Below are 12,499 nucleotides of genomic sequence, written 5' to 3' on the forward strand. Positions count from 1 at the left end.
GGGCTGTGAGCGAGCTCACCTCAGAAATTGAGGGAAGCTCCAAACCCCCTCCTCATTGTCACTCAGAGAGCCCCTTTCTCTCCTCCCTACAACTGGACTCTGTGAAAGTTGCCCTAAGATAGTTTGGGACCAGCCTGCCAGGGCTTTCCCTGAATGAGGCACACAGGAGGTGACGAGTGGGCTCTGCGCTCTTGAACTTGACCACAGTTCCCCCGCCTCTCACACTGACGATCTTGCACCAAACACCCTCCACCAAGTCAGCCAGGGCTGGCTTACTTGGTCTGAAGACACCTGGGGGCCCTGAGAGAGAATTTCAACATTGAATACCTTTTCTTTTAATTGAAAGCCCCCCTTCAAGTATTCTGATGAAACAAAGGGAACATCTTAATTAACGTATCAGAACATTTGTTCACACCTGCTGTCACCTCAGTGTGGGTCTCTCCCTCCCCTCCCCCCATCCACTGATGAGGCCTGGGAAAGGGTTAAGACACAAATCACAGGGCCTCCTGTCAGTTCTGATGATTTACTTCAGCACTGACAACTGTTCAGTGGCTCCATGGTGTTCAAGAACCTAAACCCTCAATTTGAGCCTCCAAGGTCTGCCCAGACTGACCTCTTCAGTCCCTGGGGCCTGGGACCTCGGACCGAGCACCTCCTTGCTGGCTTCCAGACTAACCTGCCCATTGCCAGTGAGTCTCTCCAGTTCTGTGCTGCCTTGGAACTTCTGCACACACGCTGCCTTCTTCCTGACCTGCTCTCTGCCATTCTCTCTCTCTCTTTTAAATTTTTTTTTATATTTATTTATTTATTTTCCCTTTTGTTGCCCTTGTTGTTTAACATTGTTGTGGTTATTGATGTCGTTGTTGTTGGATAGGACAGAGAGAAATGGAGAGAGAAGGGAAGACAGGGATGGGGGAGAGAGAAAGACAGACACCTGCAGACCTGCTTCACCGCTTGTGAAGTGACTCCCCCGCAGGTGGGGAGCCGGGGGCTCGAACCTGGATCTTTACACAGGTCTTTGTGCTTTGCACTACGTGCACTTAACCTGCTGCGCCACTGCTGGACTCCCTCTCTGCCCTTCTCTTCTGGGTACTGCCCTCCCATCATCTGAGCAGCTGCCCTGGTGAAGACAGGCCCCCTTCTCCACATCCCTCCAGCAGCAGTGCTCACAGTCAGTGACTGTGCTCGAGAGTCACCTGGGGGTGTATCTGCATGTGGGCACCGAGCTGGCTGATATGCCTGGGAGCCTGCCCCTCCAGCAAACACCCCGGGGAGTCCAGAGGCCACAACACCGGTAGCCAGGCTTTGAGAGCTCCTTATTTTGACAGCCAATTATTCATCCCACATCCTTTTCCTTAGGCCTCCCCCAAAGCCTCAGAGTTTTCAGGGGCTCCCCCACTGATGTGGACTAGAATGTCCCAGGGAGGTGAACAAGGAGGTCACGTGCCATCACTCCTGTTAGGTGCTGAGCTGCGTGAAGGCAGAAGCCCTCCTTTCTCCGGAAAGGGATGTGACCAGTGCCTCAGTGGAGCCTGTATGTGGGGAGATGACCGAGTGAGGGGACCTGAAGCACCTCGAGGGTCAGGGAGCCCGTCTTACCTCGATGGCCACTGCAATGTCCGGGGAACAGAGCTCCCAGATTCTCAGGTCCTGCAGCACCTTCAGGAGGACGTGGGGCCGGATTCTCAGGTCTAGGTTTTCTCCAAACTTCTGCAGTTTCACCAGGATCTTCTTGGCAGGGAGGAAATTCTTCAGGTCCTCAGGGAGTTTGGAGAGCAAGTCGAAGTACCTTTGTGTGCAAGAGGAAGGGGGCAGTTAGTGTCAAGGGGTCACAGATTAGGCCTGTCCTGATGGTCAGGGGGCAGTGAACACTGGAAGATGATTTGGACCTCATTGATAAAAAGAGTGAAAAAGGTCCCACCTAACTCAACAAGACAAACATAGACTCAAAGTGAAAGGATGGAAAACTACCATACAAGCCAATGGACCACAAAAAAGGGCAGGAACAGCTACTCTCACATCTGACACAATAGACCTTAAAGATAGGGATAGACATTACTTAGTGTTCAGAGGATCAATCAATCAAGAGGACTTAATGATTACCGACATCTGTGCATGCACTGAGAGGCCATCTAAATACATCAAACATTTACTGAAAGAGCTACAGCAATATATTAACAGCCACACAGTCATAGGAGGGGGCTTCAACACCCCACTCTCTCAACTTGACAGATCATCCAGGCAGAAAATCAATGCAGAAATGAGGGAGCTAAATGAAGAGATAGAACTATTGGACATTTTCAGAGAAAAACAGGCGATTTCACCATTTTCAGCCCATCTTGGATGGAGCTTGAAGAAATCATGTTAAGTGAAGTAAGTCATAAACAGAAGGATGACTATGGGATGATCTCACTCTCAGGCAGAAGTTGAAAAACAAGATCAGGAGAGAAAACACACGTGGAACCTGAACTGGAACTGGTGTATTGCACCAAAGTCAAAGACTCCGGGGTGGTTGGCGGGGGGAGAGTTCAGGTCCTGGAACACGGGCAGAGGACCTAGTAGAGGTTGTATTGTTGTGTGGAAAACTGAGAAATGTTATGCATGTACAAACTATTATACTTACTGTCGACTGTAAAACATCAATCCTCCAATAAAGAAATAAAAAAATGATAACAACAATAACAACAACAACAAAGGGCAAGTGAAGTCATCCTCTCAAGTGATGCAAAGAGTGTTATTTGATCTTATTTTTCTACCAAGCAGACATTGTACTAAACTAGAAGAAAAGAATTCTGCAGCTTCTGGAAGCTTTTGAGGGTGAGGCAGGCCAGGGAAGGTTAGGGAACCTATCTGTGAGATACTCCCTAGGATATAAAGGAGTCTTCACGGCAAGGTGCCCCTGGTGGTTGTGGTAACGGCAGTGGTGCCGATGGTGGTGAGGGTGGGCTTGCCGTTTTCCTTACGTGAGTGACTTTGCATCACAGCTTTGTGTGTGTTTCAGTGGGTTTTGTGAACCTTTATAAAGTTAACAGTTGTGAGGCTAGCCTGATAATCCACCCTTGAGGAGACAAAGACTGCTCTAACTTGGAGATGGCTCAGGTGTGATCTGCCTTTACTGCAGTGCATGGCATTTCTTTAAAAGAAACCATGCACCTTATCGGGGTGGGGAGATGGTGCAGGAGTTGTCTGAAGGTTTTGCATGCTGGCATGCTGGTGGTCCAGCTTTGATGCCAGGTACCAACAGCAACAGCCAGAGCTGAGCAGTGCTCTGTTTTTTTTTTTCTTTTAAATCTTTTATCTTCCTGACAATATATGTAGTCACGATTGGGCCTGGGAGGTAGCATAATGGTTATGCAAAAAAGAGTTTTACAAAAAGGCTGAGGCACCAAAGTTTCTGTGTTCAATTCCCAATATTATCATCAGCCAGAGCTGAACAGTGCTCTGGTATAAAAATAAAAGAAAATGAAATAATTGAAGAAGAAGTTGGTCACCCACCCTACAGCTGGCCTCTCATTCTGCTTAATGAATGTGGTGAGTATTTGCATGTTTATTCGTATCTGCTAGTTCACTCCCATCCTACAGTATTAAAATCATAGAAGGGGTTCCGGGGATATTTTAAAAAACTTATTTGTTATTGGATAGAAACAAAGAAATTGAGAGGGAGGGAGAGGTAGAGAGGGGGAGAGACAGATATCCACTTGCAGCCCTGCTTCACTGCTCCTGAAGCTTTCCCCATGCATGTGGGGACCAGGGACTGGAACCTGGATCCCGGAGCATTGCAGTGCGTGTGCTTAACCAGGTGCACCTCCACCTGGCCCTTCTGGGGATATTTTATGACTTTCCTTTCTTACTCTTGGATCTTGCTTTCTCACCCTGCCAGGATGGAGGTTTATGAAATCAGACCCCAGTTGCATCTTGCAGAGAGACAGGGCAGATGGGACATGCAGTCATAAGGCTTCCTCGTTTGTGAAGGGGGAATCAATATCGTTATGTCTTCTTTAGGTGCTAGCAAGAGAGCTCACCTTGGAAGGTGCCAGCTGGCCGTGTGAAAATAGGGCTCCAGAGGCCGGGTTTGAGCCTGGCCTCCATTTAAGTGGTGGAAGCTTGGGGCTGTCTGGGCTGTCTTTCCCTTTCTCCCTCTATCTCTCAGTCTCTGTCTCTATCTGGAAAATGTTATCTTCGAGTGGTGGAGCCTGGGAGATGACAGGCACAAAAACAAAAAATTAAAGCAAAAAGAGTCGGGCGGTAGTGTGGCGGGTTAAGCGCACGTGGCACAAAGCACAAGGACTGGCTTATGGATCCCGGTTCAAGCCCCCGGCTCCCCACCAGCAGGGGAGTCGCTTCACAGGTGGTGAAGCAGGTCTGCAGGTGTCTGTCTTTCTCTCCCCCTCTCTGTCTTCCCCTCCTCTCTCCATTTCTCTCTGTCCTATCCAACAATGACAACATCAATAACAACAACAATAATAGCTACAACAATACAACAAGGGCAACAAAAGGGAATAAATAAATTAATATAAAAATTATAACAAAAACCTTTCAAAAATAATAAATAAACCCCCTTTTAAGCCCAGCGACAGCTCCCTGGGGAGGAAGGACGTGTGCTTGTCATTTGCTGCCAAGCCTCTAGGCCCTGTGCCACATGGGAGATGTTATGGCAATGGAGGAAGCTCTCTCCCTTCTCTGTCTCTCTCCATGAATGGAGAAGTGACCTGGAGCAGTGAAAGTGCACTACCCCATTCCTGTGCCCAAAGATCTCAGTCTGTAGATGTCTTTCAGCGTGGTTTGCTTCACCTATAATACATCACCCGCAGTGCTGGTGAGTCAGCCCTTATTTGCAAGCCTGAGATCAAGAGGAAGGTCATTCAGCAGGACACAGCTGGCTCAGGAACTGAGGGCTTCTTGCCCGGGGTGGTGCCCCAGAAGTAGCTATTGGGAGCTCAGGGCAGCTTTGGAGAGGTGCATTTCTATGTCTTGAGGGACCGTGAGACTGGGTGTGAGTGTGGTTTTGCAGTGACACCCCGTCCCCTGACTGGCTTACCAGTGGTCTGCGATTTCTTGAGCATCGCCTTTTAACATGGGGACTTGGCGTCTCATTTTGGCAATGTCCTTTTGGAAATTTGAGGCGATGACGAAGGAACAGAACTTCTGGAGACCTCGCTCTTCTTGACGCCTGCATCACAGGTCATATGAGCAAGAGAGAGGAGAGTCAGATCCCGGTCTCGGATTTCCCAGCAGCCCCGTGATGACCCTTAGACATTTGTTTCTTCTCGGCTCTGGGGACGAGATGACACAGCTCTCATCTAGGTCCTGAAATGCTCGGTTTTCACTAAGCCCAGTCTTTTCTTTTCTCCTTTCTTTCTTTCTCTCTTTCTTTCTTTCTTTCTTTCTTTTTCTTTCTTTTTTCTTTCTTTCTTTCCCTTCCTTCCTTCCTTCCTTCCTTCCTTCTTTCTTTCTCCCTCTCTCTCTCTTTCTTTCTTTCTTTCTTTCTTTCTATTACTACCAGGGTTATTGCTGGGGCTTGGTGCCTGCACTACAAATCCACCGCTCCAGGTGGCCATTCCCCCCCTTTTTCCTTTCTAATTTTTATTAGATAAAATGGAGAGAAATTGAGAGAGGACAGGGAGATAGAGAGGGAGAGAAAGACCGCGTGTGACCGACTCTGTACACTCTCCCTGCTGCTTACAATGTCCTTCACCTTCTCCTCTTACCTCCAGCTCCTACTCATCCATCAGGCCTCAAAGTCAACACCTGAGGGAAGTCTTCCCAGATTGCCCAGCCTAAACCAGGTGCACACGGGGTTTCTCTCTGGCCCCCTAGTCTCTTCTATGGCAGGGATTATAATTCATACCCATATATTTGCTTCAGCTATTTTGCACTTTCCCCCAGTAGATGATGAGCTCTGTGAGGGCTGTGCTAGAACCCCCTGGCGCTTGGCTCCTGGAGGACACCTGGTAGGTGCCAGGTGAGTGCCCTCCCCGAGCATGGGCACCCTTACTTCATGAGGATTTCCATCTTGTCCTGCAGACAGTAGCCGGCTTCCTGGGCCACGCTGTAAAACTTGGCCCTCATGATGCTGCACACCCCGGTCTTGTACTGGATGAAGTCACGGTTGACACGGCTGTGGGCATATGGGAGGGTTTTGGGAAAAATCAGGGACAGTACCGTGAGGTTGGCCTCCTTGGGTCCCAAGCAGCTCTGTGAGGAGGATTCTGTGCCCATCTGGGTCTGTACCCTCCCCTACTGCCTCCCTTAGGGCCCCCCTCAGTATAGAGAGACGATTCCTGAGCTTCCGTACAAGCTCAGGCTGGTGGTGCAGACTTCCTTAGATGATGAGCTCTTTCCAGAGGCGCCAGGCTTCTTGGGCTCAGCAAGTGTGTGTGTGTGTGTGTGTGTGTGTGTTTAATATTTTATTGATTTGTTATTAGATAGAGACAGCCAGAAATTGAGAGGGGAAGAGGACATAGAGAGGGAGAGAGACAGAGAGACAGCTGCAGCCCTGCTTCACCACTTGTGAAGCCTCCTCCCCCCCCCCCCCGCAGGTGGGGACCAAGGGCTTGAACCCAGGTCCTTACACACTGTAACGTGTATACTTAACCAGGTGTGCCTCTGCCTGGCCTCTCAGCAAGTATTAAGAATGATGGGGTGAACATGGACTTTGGAGCTGGGAGAGTCAGGTTCAAACTCCAGAGCCAGCACCTCTTAGCTATAACCTCGAGCAAGACAGCTCACTTGACCGAGTGCAGCCTGCCTCTCTGTAGGGTGGGCCCATGGCCCCTCACCTTTTAGGGTTTATTCTGAGGACTATGCACAGCAGCGTCTACTCTGTTCTTTGTGCTTCTTCTCCCGGTGCTAGGCAGAGGGGGGGATCTGCTGCCACTGTCTTGTGCTGCTATCTGGCATGCTGGCCCTGAGCTCCTGGTCCTGAAAGCCCCCTGACCTTCACCATAGTCTCTGGCTTTGGGGGGCCTGGTAGTGTCAGGGTATTTGCATGCACCCCCGGGAGGAGAGAGGGGGACGTCACCCTCTTGTCTGGCCTCCTTCCAGTGTCCGCCTGTCCTACCTTTTAGTCTTCCTCTGGACCATCTGGGGGTAGCTGTCTCCACTTGTGCTGCTGGTTTTGTCACTGGAATACATGAGCAGAGTTTCAGGTCACATGGAGATTGCTTTCCAGAACAAGGACACTTTCAGGCCCCCCAGGAGCCCCGCTCCCCTCCGGGGTTCAGGAAAAGGAGGCATTCTAGTTCCAGCACTGGTCCTAGAGCATCGTGTGTGCTTCCCCGCATTCTGACCTTTGTTGTGAGCAAACCCCACATCCTGGGGGGTGTCCTTCCTGTTCCTTTTTCCTGCCTGCTAATCCCTCCTGTTTGATGGCCATGTCTGCTCTGGCTCTTCCTGCCCAGCCTTGCCTCCCCCTCTGCATGCTGTCAGGATGTCCTGCCTTCTGGATCCCAGCTTTGCTTGCTTGGTATCCATCAGCAGAGGCTTGTTTTGGATTCTCCATCTTCTTTTCTGTCATACCCAGGCCAAGTGTAGATCTGCTGAAGAAGAGGATCTACCCTCCTGCTCCCCTTGTCTTTGGTGTTCCTGACCCAGGCTGCCTCTCCACCCCAAGACTCTTTACCCAACTTGATCCCAGAGCAGAATGCCCATCTACTCTGCTCTCTTGGACCCAGAGTTGAGCCCTGCCACTACCCATCCCCCTCCCATCTGCAGGCAAGCACCTCACTCTCGATCAACAGTGTTCTCAGCTGTGATAAGTCAGCTCACGCCCTTTCACCCTTTCTGCTACGGGCTGACTGTATTTCTCCAGTGCTGCTTTTCTTCTGTGGCTTTGCCTGCTAGGGCTCCTGGAGGGGTGGGATGTGAACCTCCTATGCCTGTCCCCTCCTCCCCCACTTTTCCCCAGGTGCTGCTTTAGTGATGGTTTTTAGTGCCGGTGTTCCCCATAGGAAGGGTCCTGGCCTCTGTGCCTTTTCCCAGTCACAGGACTAGACTGCAGGTCTGAAGCCTGGTTGGTGACAAGCAACCCCACAGGCCACCTGGCAGAGCAGCAGGAACCAAGTCATGTCTAGAAAACTTTGCGTTTGGATTCTAGTTAGCTGCCCTGATCACTGTGGCGTTAGGGGCTGGCATGTTGAGTGTGACCTCCATCCCGTTGTCGGTCGATGGATCCTCTCTAGAATTGACTCAGTGGGAAACGCTGCTGTCAGCTGTGATCAACAAACACCAGAAGAGCCTCTGCCTTCCTCTCCTTGCTCGACCCTCCTTGAACTTCAGCTATGCCGGTCTTTGCTCCGTGTCTGTGCACTTCCTCCGGCCCCAGGCCCTTTGTACAAGCTGTTCCCTTTCTTCTCTCTGCTCCCAGTTACAGGTGAATCGATTCTTCTTTCCCATCCCATCAGCTCTCATCTGAAATGTCACACTCAGTCTTGGTGAGGACCCTGGTGCTCACCATCTTCCTGACACTCCCTACTTCTCTTCCAGGATGCTTTCCACAGTCACCATGGGCTGCCTCGCCCTGCGGGGTTATTTGTAGATGTTTGGCTCTGCCACCAGACCAGCAAGTCTTTCCCACATGCAGGATTCAAGAAACCCATGAATGTAGGTGGTAGGAAAGGTGTCCTCTCTGTTTTAACCAGCCTTTAGCTGAAATGGAAATCACAGGTAATCTGCCCATCACATTATAGCAGCGGGAAGGATTTTGAGAAAGTCATTTACACTGGACACAAATTTAAAAATCACAGTTCTTGTTAGTCCTGGTGCTACGCCCTTCTCTGTGATCCATGACTAGAGCAGTTCACAGGTGACTGTATCCCAATTTGACTGTAACATTACAATCTGTGTGACTCTGGATTTCTTTGTAAACCTTAGTGATTTACAGTCTGTATTTAAAAAAAAATTTTTTTCCCCATGGAAAGAGTCCATAGCCTTTCTCAGATTGTCAGAGGGTCTGTGGCATAAAATAATTGTTGTTACCTCTGACTAGGTATTGAAATAGTCTTTGTCTCACTTGCTGTGAAGTCTTCCAAAATCTAGCACAGTTCCTAGCATGTGGGGTGGGGGATGCTGGTGGATATTCTCCAGGTGCAGAGATGAATTGAAGGCAGATGCCCATCTCTCCTACTAGAAGTTACCCAAGTTACGAGGGGAAGGGTAGAGAGTAGGGGACAGGTGTTGGTGGTACACCTGGTTGACCACACAAATTGCCATGCTCAAGGAACTTGGTTCAAGCCCCTTAGTCCTCACATGTAAGGGGAGGAAGCTTCACAAGTGGTGAAGCAGGGCTGCAGGTGTCTGTCTTTCTCTCCCTCTTTCTCCACCTTTCCTCTCAGTTACTCCCAGTCTTTACCAAGAATGAAAAAGAGAAGGGGAAAAAAGGCCTTCTGGAGTGGTGGATTTGTCATGTAGGCACTGAACCCCAGTGATAACCTTGGTGGCAATCAAAATATAAAAGGAGGAACAACCCTACCAGCCAGTCGTCTTCTCTTATCCATTCCCTGCTGGAACTTTTAAACTTTATGGTAGACAGCTGTTAGGAGAGACATCTGGATGCTTCTACCCAGGCCATGGAGTTAAGAAGTTTTCCAGTAAAGAGCCCCCCCCCACACACACACATACACCTGATTTTCCACTGTCTGGTGAGAAGCATCTCTGGAGTGATCCGTTCTGTCACTCGGGGCCCTCCCATCCACTGCTGCAGGCTCCAGGCCTTCCTACCTTGACTTCAGTGTGGTCTGCACATCTTTATAGGCAGAGTCGCTCTTGGTCTGCCTGGCCATTGACAGGAGACTGCAAAGCGAGGGGAGACATTTTAATACAGAACTGGAAATTCAAAACCTGCTCCTTCTGTAAAACATTCCTCGAGGAGGATGAGGATTTCTACAGCAAGGAGCCTTAGCCCTCACCAGGCTAGGAACCACCTAGAGTGGTGACTGTTCCCAGACCAGTCCCCCCCCCCCCCCACAAAGGACAGGCAAACCCAGCCCCAAAGGACAGGTGGGCAGATGTGGCGCAGGGGCACAGGAGTGGTGACTACCCACAGGAACTCAGGCAAAAGAACACCTAATAAACTAAAGCTGGATCTGGAGACAGAAGGACAGCCTGAGGGACTCCAATTCTCATCCCCTTCCTGCTGGTCTTGCCCTGGTGAAATAATGAATTAAGACCCTTTGTGGGCTTTGCTGTAGGAGGAAGTTTGAAGACAGGAATGTCTGGGGGTCTTTGAACTAATCCCCGATTGCCCCCCCCCAATCCAACTCCTGGCTTTCCAGCCCTCCGCCACACCCTTTTGTATAAAACCAGCCTCTGGAGGAAGAGGAGGTTGGTTTGAGTGAGATACTTGGCTTCCTCTTGTAAGTTCCAGGGACCATAAGACTTTCTTCTTTTTCACAAAAGCTGTTGTAACAGTTTAGGAACTGGGTCCCCTTTCTACTTCAGGGTTTCCAGGTCCCAGAAGTTGCATTTAACCTACACACACACACATACACACACACACACACACACACACACACACACACACACACACACCCCTCAGTATGAAAACACAACTTGTTAAGAATCTGCAGTTCTGACTCAGGGGAACTGGGGTGAAAGGTAGAAACCTGTGTGCATAACCCACCAGCACCCAGGCTGATCTGACCCGCAGGATATGGGGAAAGTGTGGCCAGAGGGTGTTGAGAGATGGCCATCTTCCTCCAGGGTGCTGAGTCCCATTGACAGGCTGAGGCCTTAACTAGAGTGAGGGTGTCAGCAGGTGGGGGTGGATGTTTGGGGAAACAAGGTCATGGGGTCAGAGGGATGTCTGGGGAGCTGTTGAATAGCTTTCGCCACCCATCAAGTGAAGCCACATTGGGAGCCTGCTGTCTGTGAGGACACTGACTCTTCTAGTGCCTTGGCCTTGGCCAGCCCAGCCTCCATATATGAGCCCTAGATGTTTATCAGTCCCCAGTGAACTTGTTAACAATGTGTTATAGCCGTCAACACAGAATAAGACAGACTAGATAGAGGCCAGTCTGATTTTGGGGCTGGGGACTGGGTAGGCTGGCTTGTGGGAGTTTCTTAGAGGACCAGAACTCTTTGTCAGCCTGGAGGGGAGCAGATTTTGTCATCTCAAATGAAAAAGGGGTCTGGGGAGACAGCATTGTGGTTATGTAAATGACTTTGGCTCCTGAGGCTCTAAACTCCGGGGTTCAATCCCCAGCACCACCATCAGCCTGAGCTGAGCAGTGCTCTGATAACAGACACCATGGTAAAATGCAAATGTGTGTGGCGGGGTGTGTGTGTGTGTGTGTGTGTGTGTGTGTGTGTGTGTAGCTTTTCCAGCTTCTCTGCAGCTCTGAGCCCTTGGTGTCAGCTGTGCTAGTGAGAAAGTAGGGGAGATATTTCTCTGCCCAGAGGACTTGATGAGGATGGGAGGTTTTAACAGCCTCCTTCCCTGAGTCATGCTGATTTCATCATTAATGTGAATGCAGGGGCCACATGGGGAGTTTTATGAGAGCTGTTCTGCCCTGGCTTTGCCTTTGATGATCTTCCGGTGAGTTGCTTATCATCATTCCTCTCCATCTATGAGAAGCAATGGTTATGGGTAACGGTTATCAGCCTGTCTCTGCAAGGTGCTCTGAAGATTCCCTGGGGTGCAAGGTGTGAAGGCAAAGAGAACCACAGCCACCGTCATCACCACTGCCACCTGGCACCACCTCCACCTTGTACCACCTCCACCTTGCACCACCTCCACCTTGTACCACCTCCACCTTGTACCACCTCCACCTGGCACCACCTCCACCTTGTACCACCTCCACCTTGTACCACCTCCACCTTGCACCACCTCCACCTTGTACCACCTCCACCTTGCACCACCTCCACCTTGCACCATTCTCCACCTTATACCACCTCCACCTTGCACCATCTCCACCTTGCACCACCTCCACCTTGCACCACCTCCACCTTGCACCATCTCCACCTTGTACCACCTCCACCTTGCACCACCTCCACCTTGCACCATCTCCACCTTGTACCACCTCCACCTTGCACCACCTCCACCTTGCACCATCTCCACCTTGTACCACCTCCACCTTGCACCACCTCCACCTTGTACCACCTCCACCTTGCACCATCTCCACCTTGTACCACCTCCACCTTGCACCACCTCCACCTTGCACCATCTCCACCTTGTACCACCTCCACCTTGCACCACCTCCACCTTGCACCATCTCCACCTTGTACCACCTCCACCTTGCACCATCTCCACCTTGCACCACCTCCACCTTGCACCACCTCCACCTTGCACCATCTCCACCTTGCACCACCTCCACCTTGTACCACCTCCACCTTGTACCACTTCCACCTTGCACCACCTCCACCTTGCACCATCTCCACCTTGCACCACCTCCACCTTGCACCATCTCCACCTTGCACCACCTCCACCTTGTACCACCTACACCTTGCACCACCTCCACCTTGCACCACCTCCACCTTGCACCACCTCCACCTTGTACCACCT

General features: G+C 50.6%; 1 protein-coding gene and 1 long non-coding RNA gene across 3 annotated transcripts in view; one reads left to right on the plus strand and one right to left on the minus strand.

Annotated features, from left to right (window-relative positions):
* Positions 1–12,499, plus strand: part of LOC132539075 (uncharacterized) — a 152,770-nt gene that overhangs the window by 94,400 nt on the left and 45,871 nt on the right. The gene's annotated exons all lie outside the window — the stretch shown is intronic.
* CCDC60 (coiled-coil domain containing 60) overlaps positions 1–12,499 on the minus strand; it is a 159,244-nt gene that overhangs the window by 1,447 nt on the left and 145,298 nt on the right. For both annotated transcript variants that reach the window (XM_007529309.2, XM_060193005.1), the window contains exons 9-13: positions 9,718–9,789; positions 7,061–7,123; positions 5,996–6,118; positions 5,039–5,170; positions 1,600–1,789 (exon numbers count right to left, since the gene is read on the minus strand). In XM_007529309.2, the coding sequence (XP_007529371.1) occupies positions 1,600–1,789; positions 5,039–5,170; positions 5,996–6,118; positions 7,061–7,123; positions 9,718–9,789 (580 nt within the window). The remainder of the gene's footprint in view (positions 1–1,599; positions 1,790–5,038; positions 5,171–5,995; positions 6,119–7,060; positions 7,124–9,717; positions 9,790–12,499) is intronic.

This window comes from Erinaceus europaeus, chromosome 6 (assembly GCF_950295315.1).
Source record: "Erinaceus europaeus chromosome 6, mEriEur2.1, whole genome shotgun sequence".
Lineage (NCBI taxonomy): Eukaryota > Metazoa > Chordata > Mammalia > Eulipotyphla > Erinaceidae > Erinaceus > Erinaceus europaeus.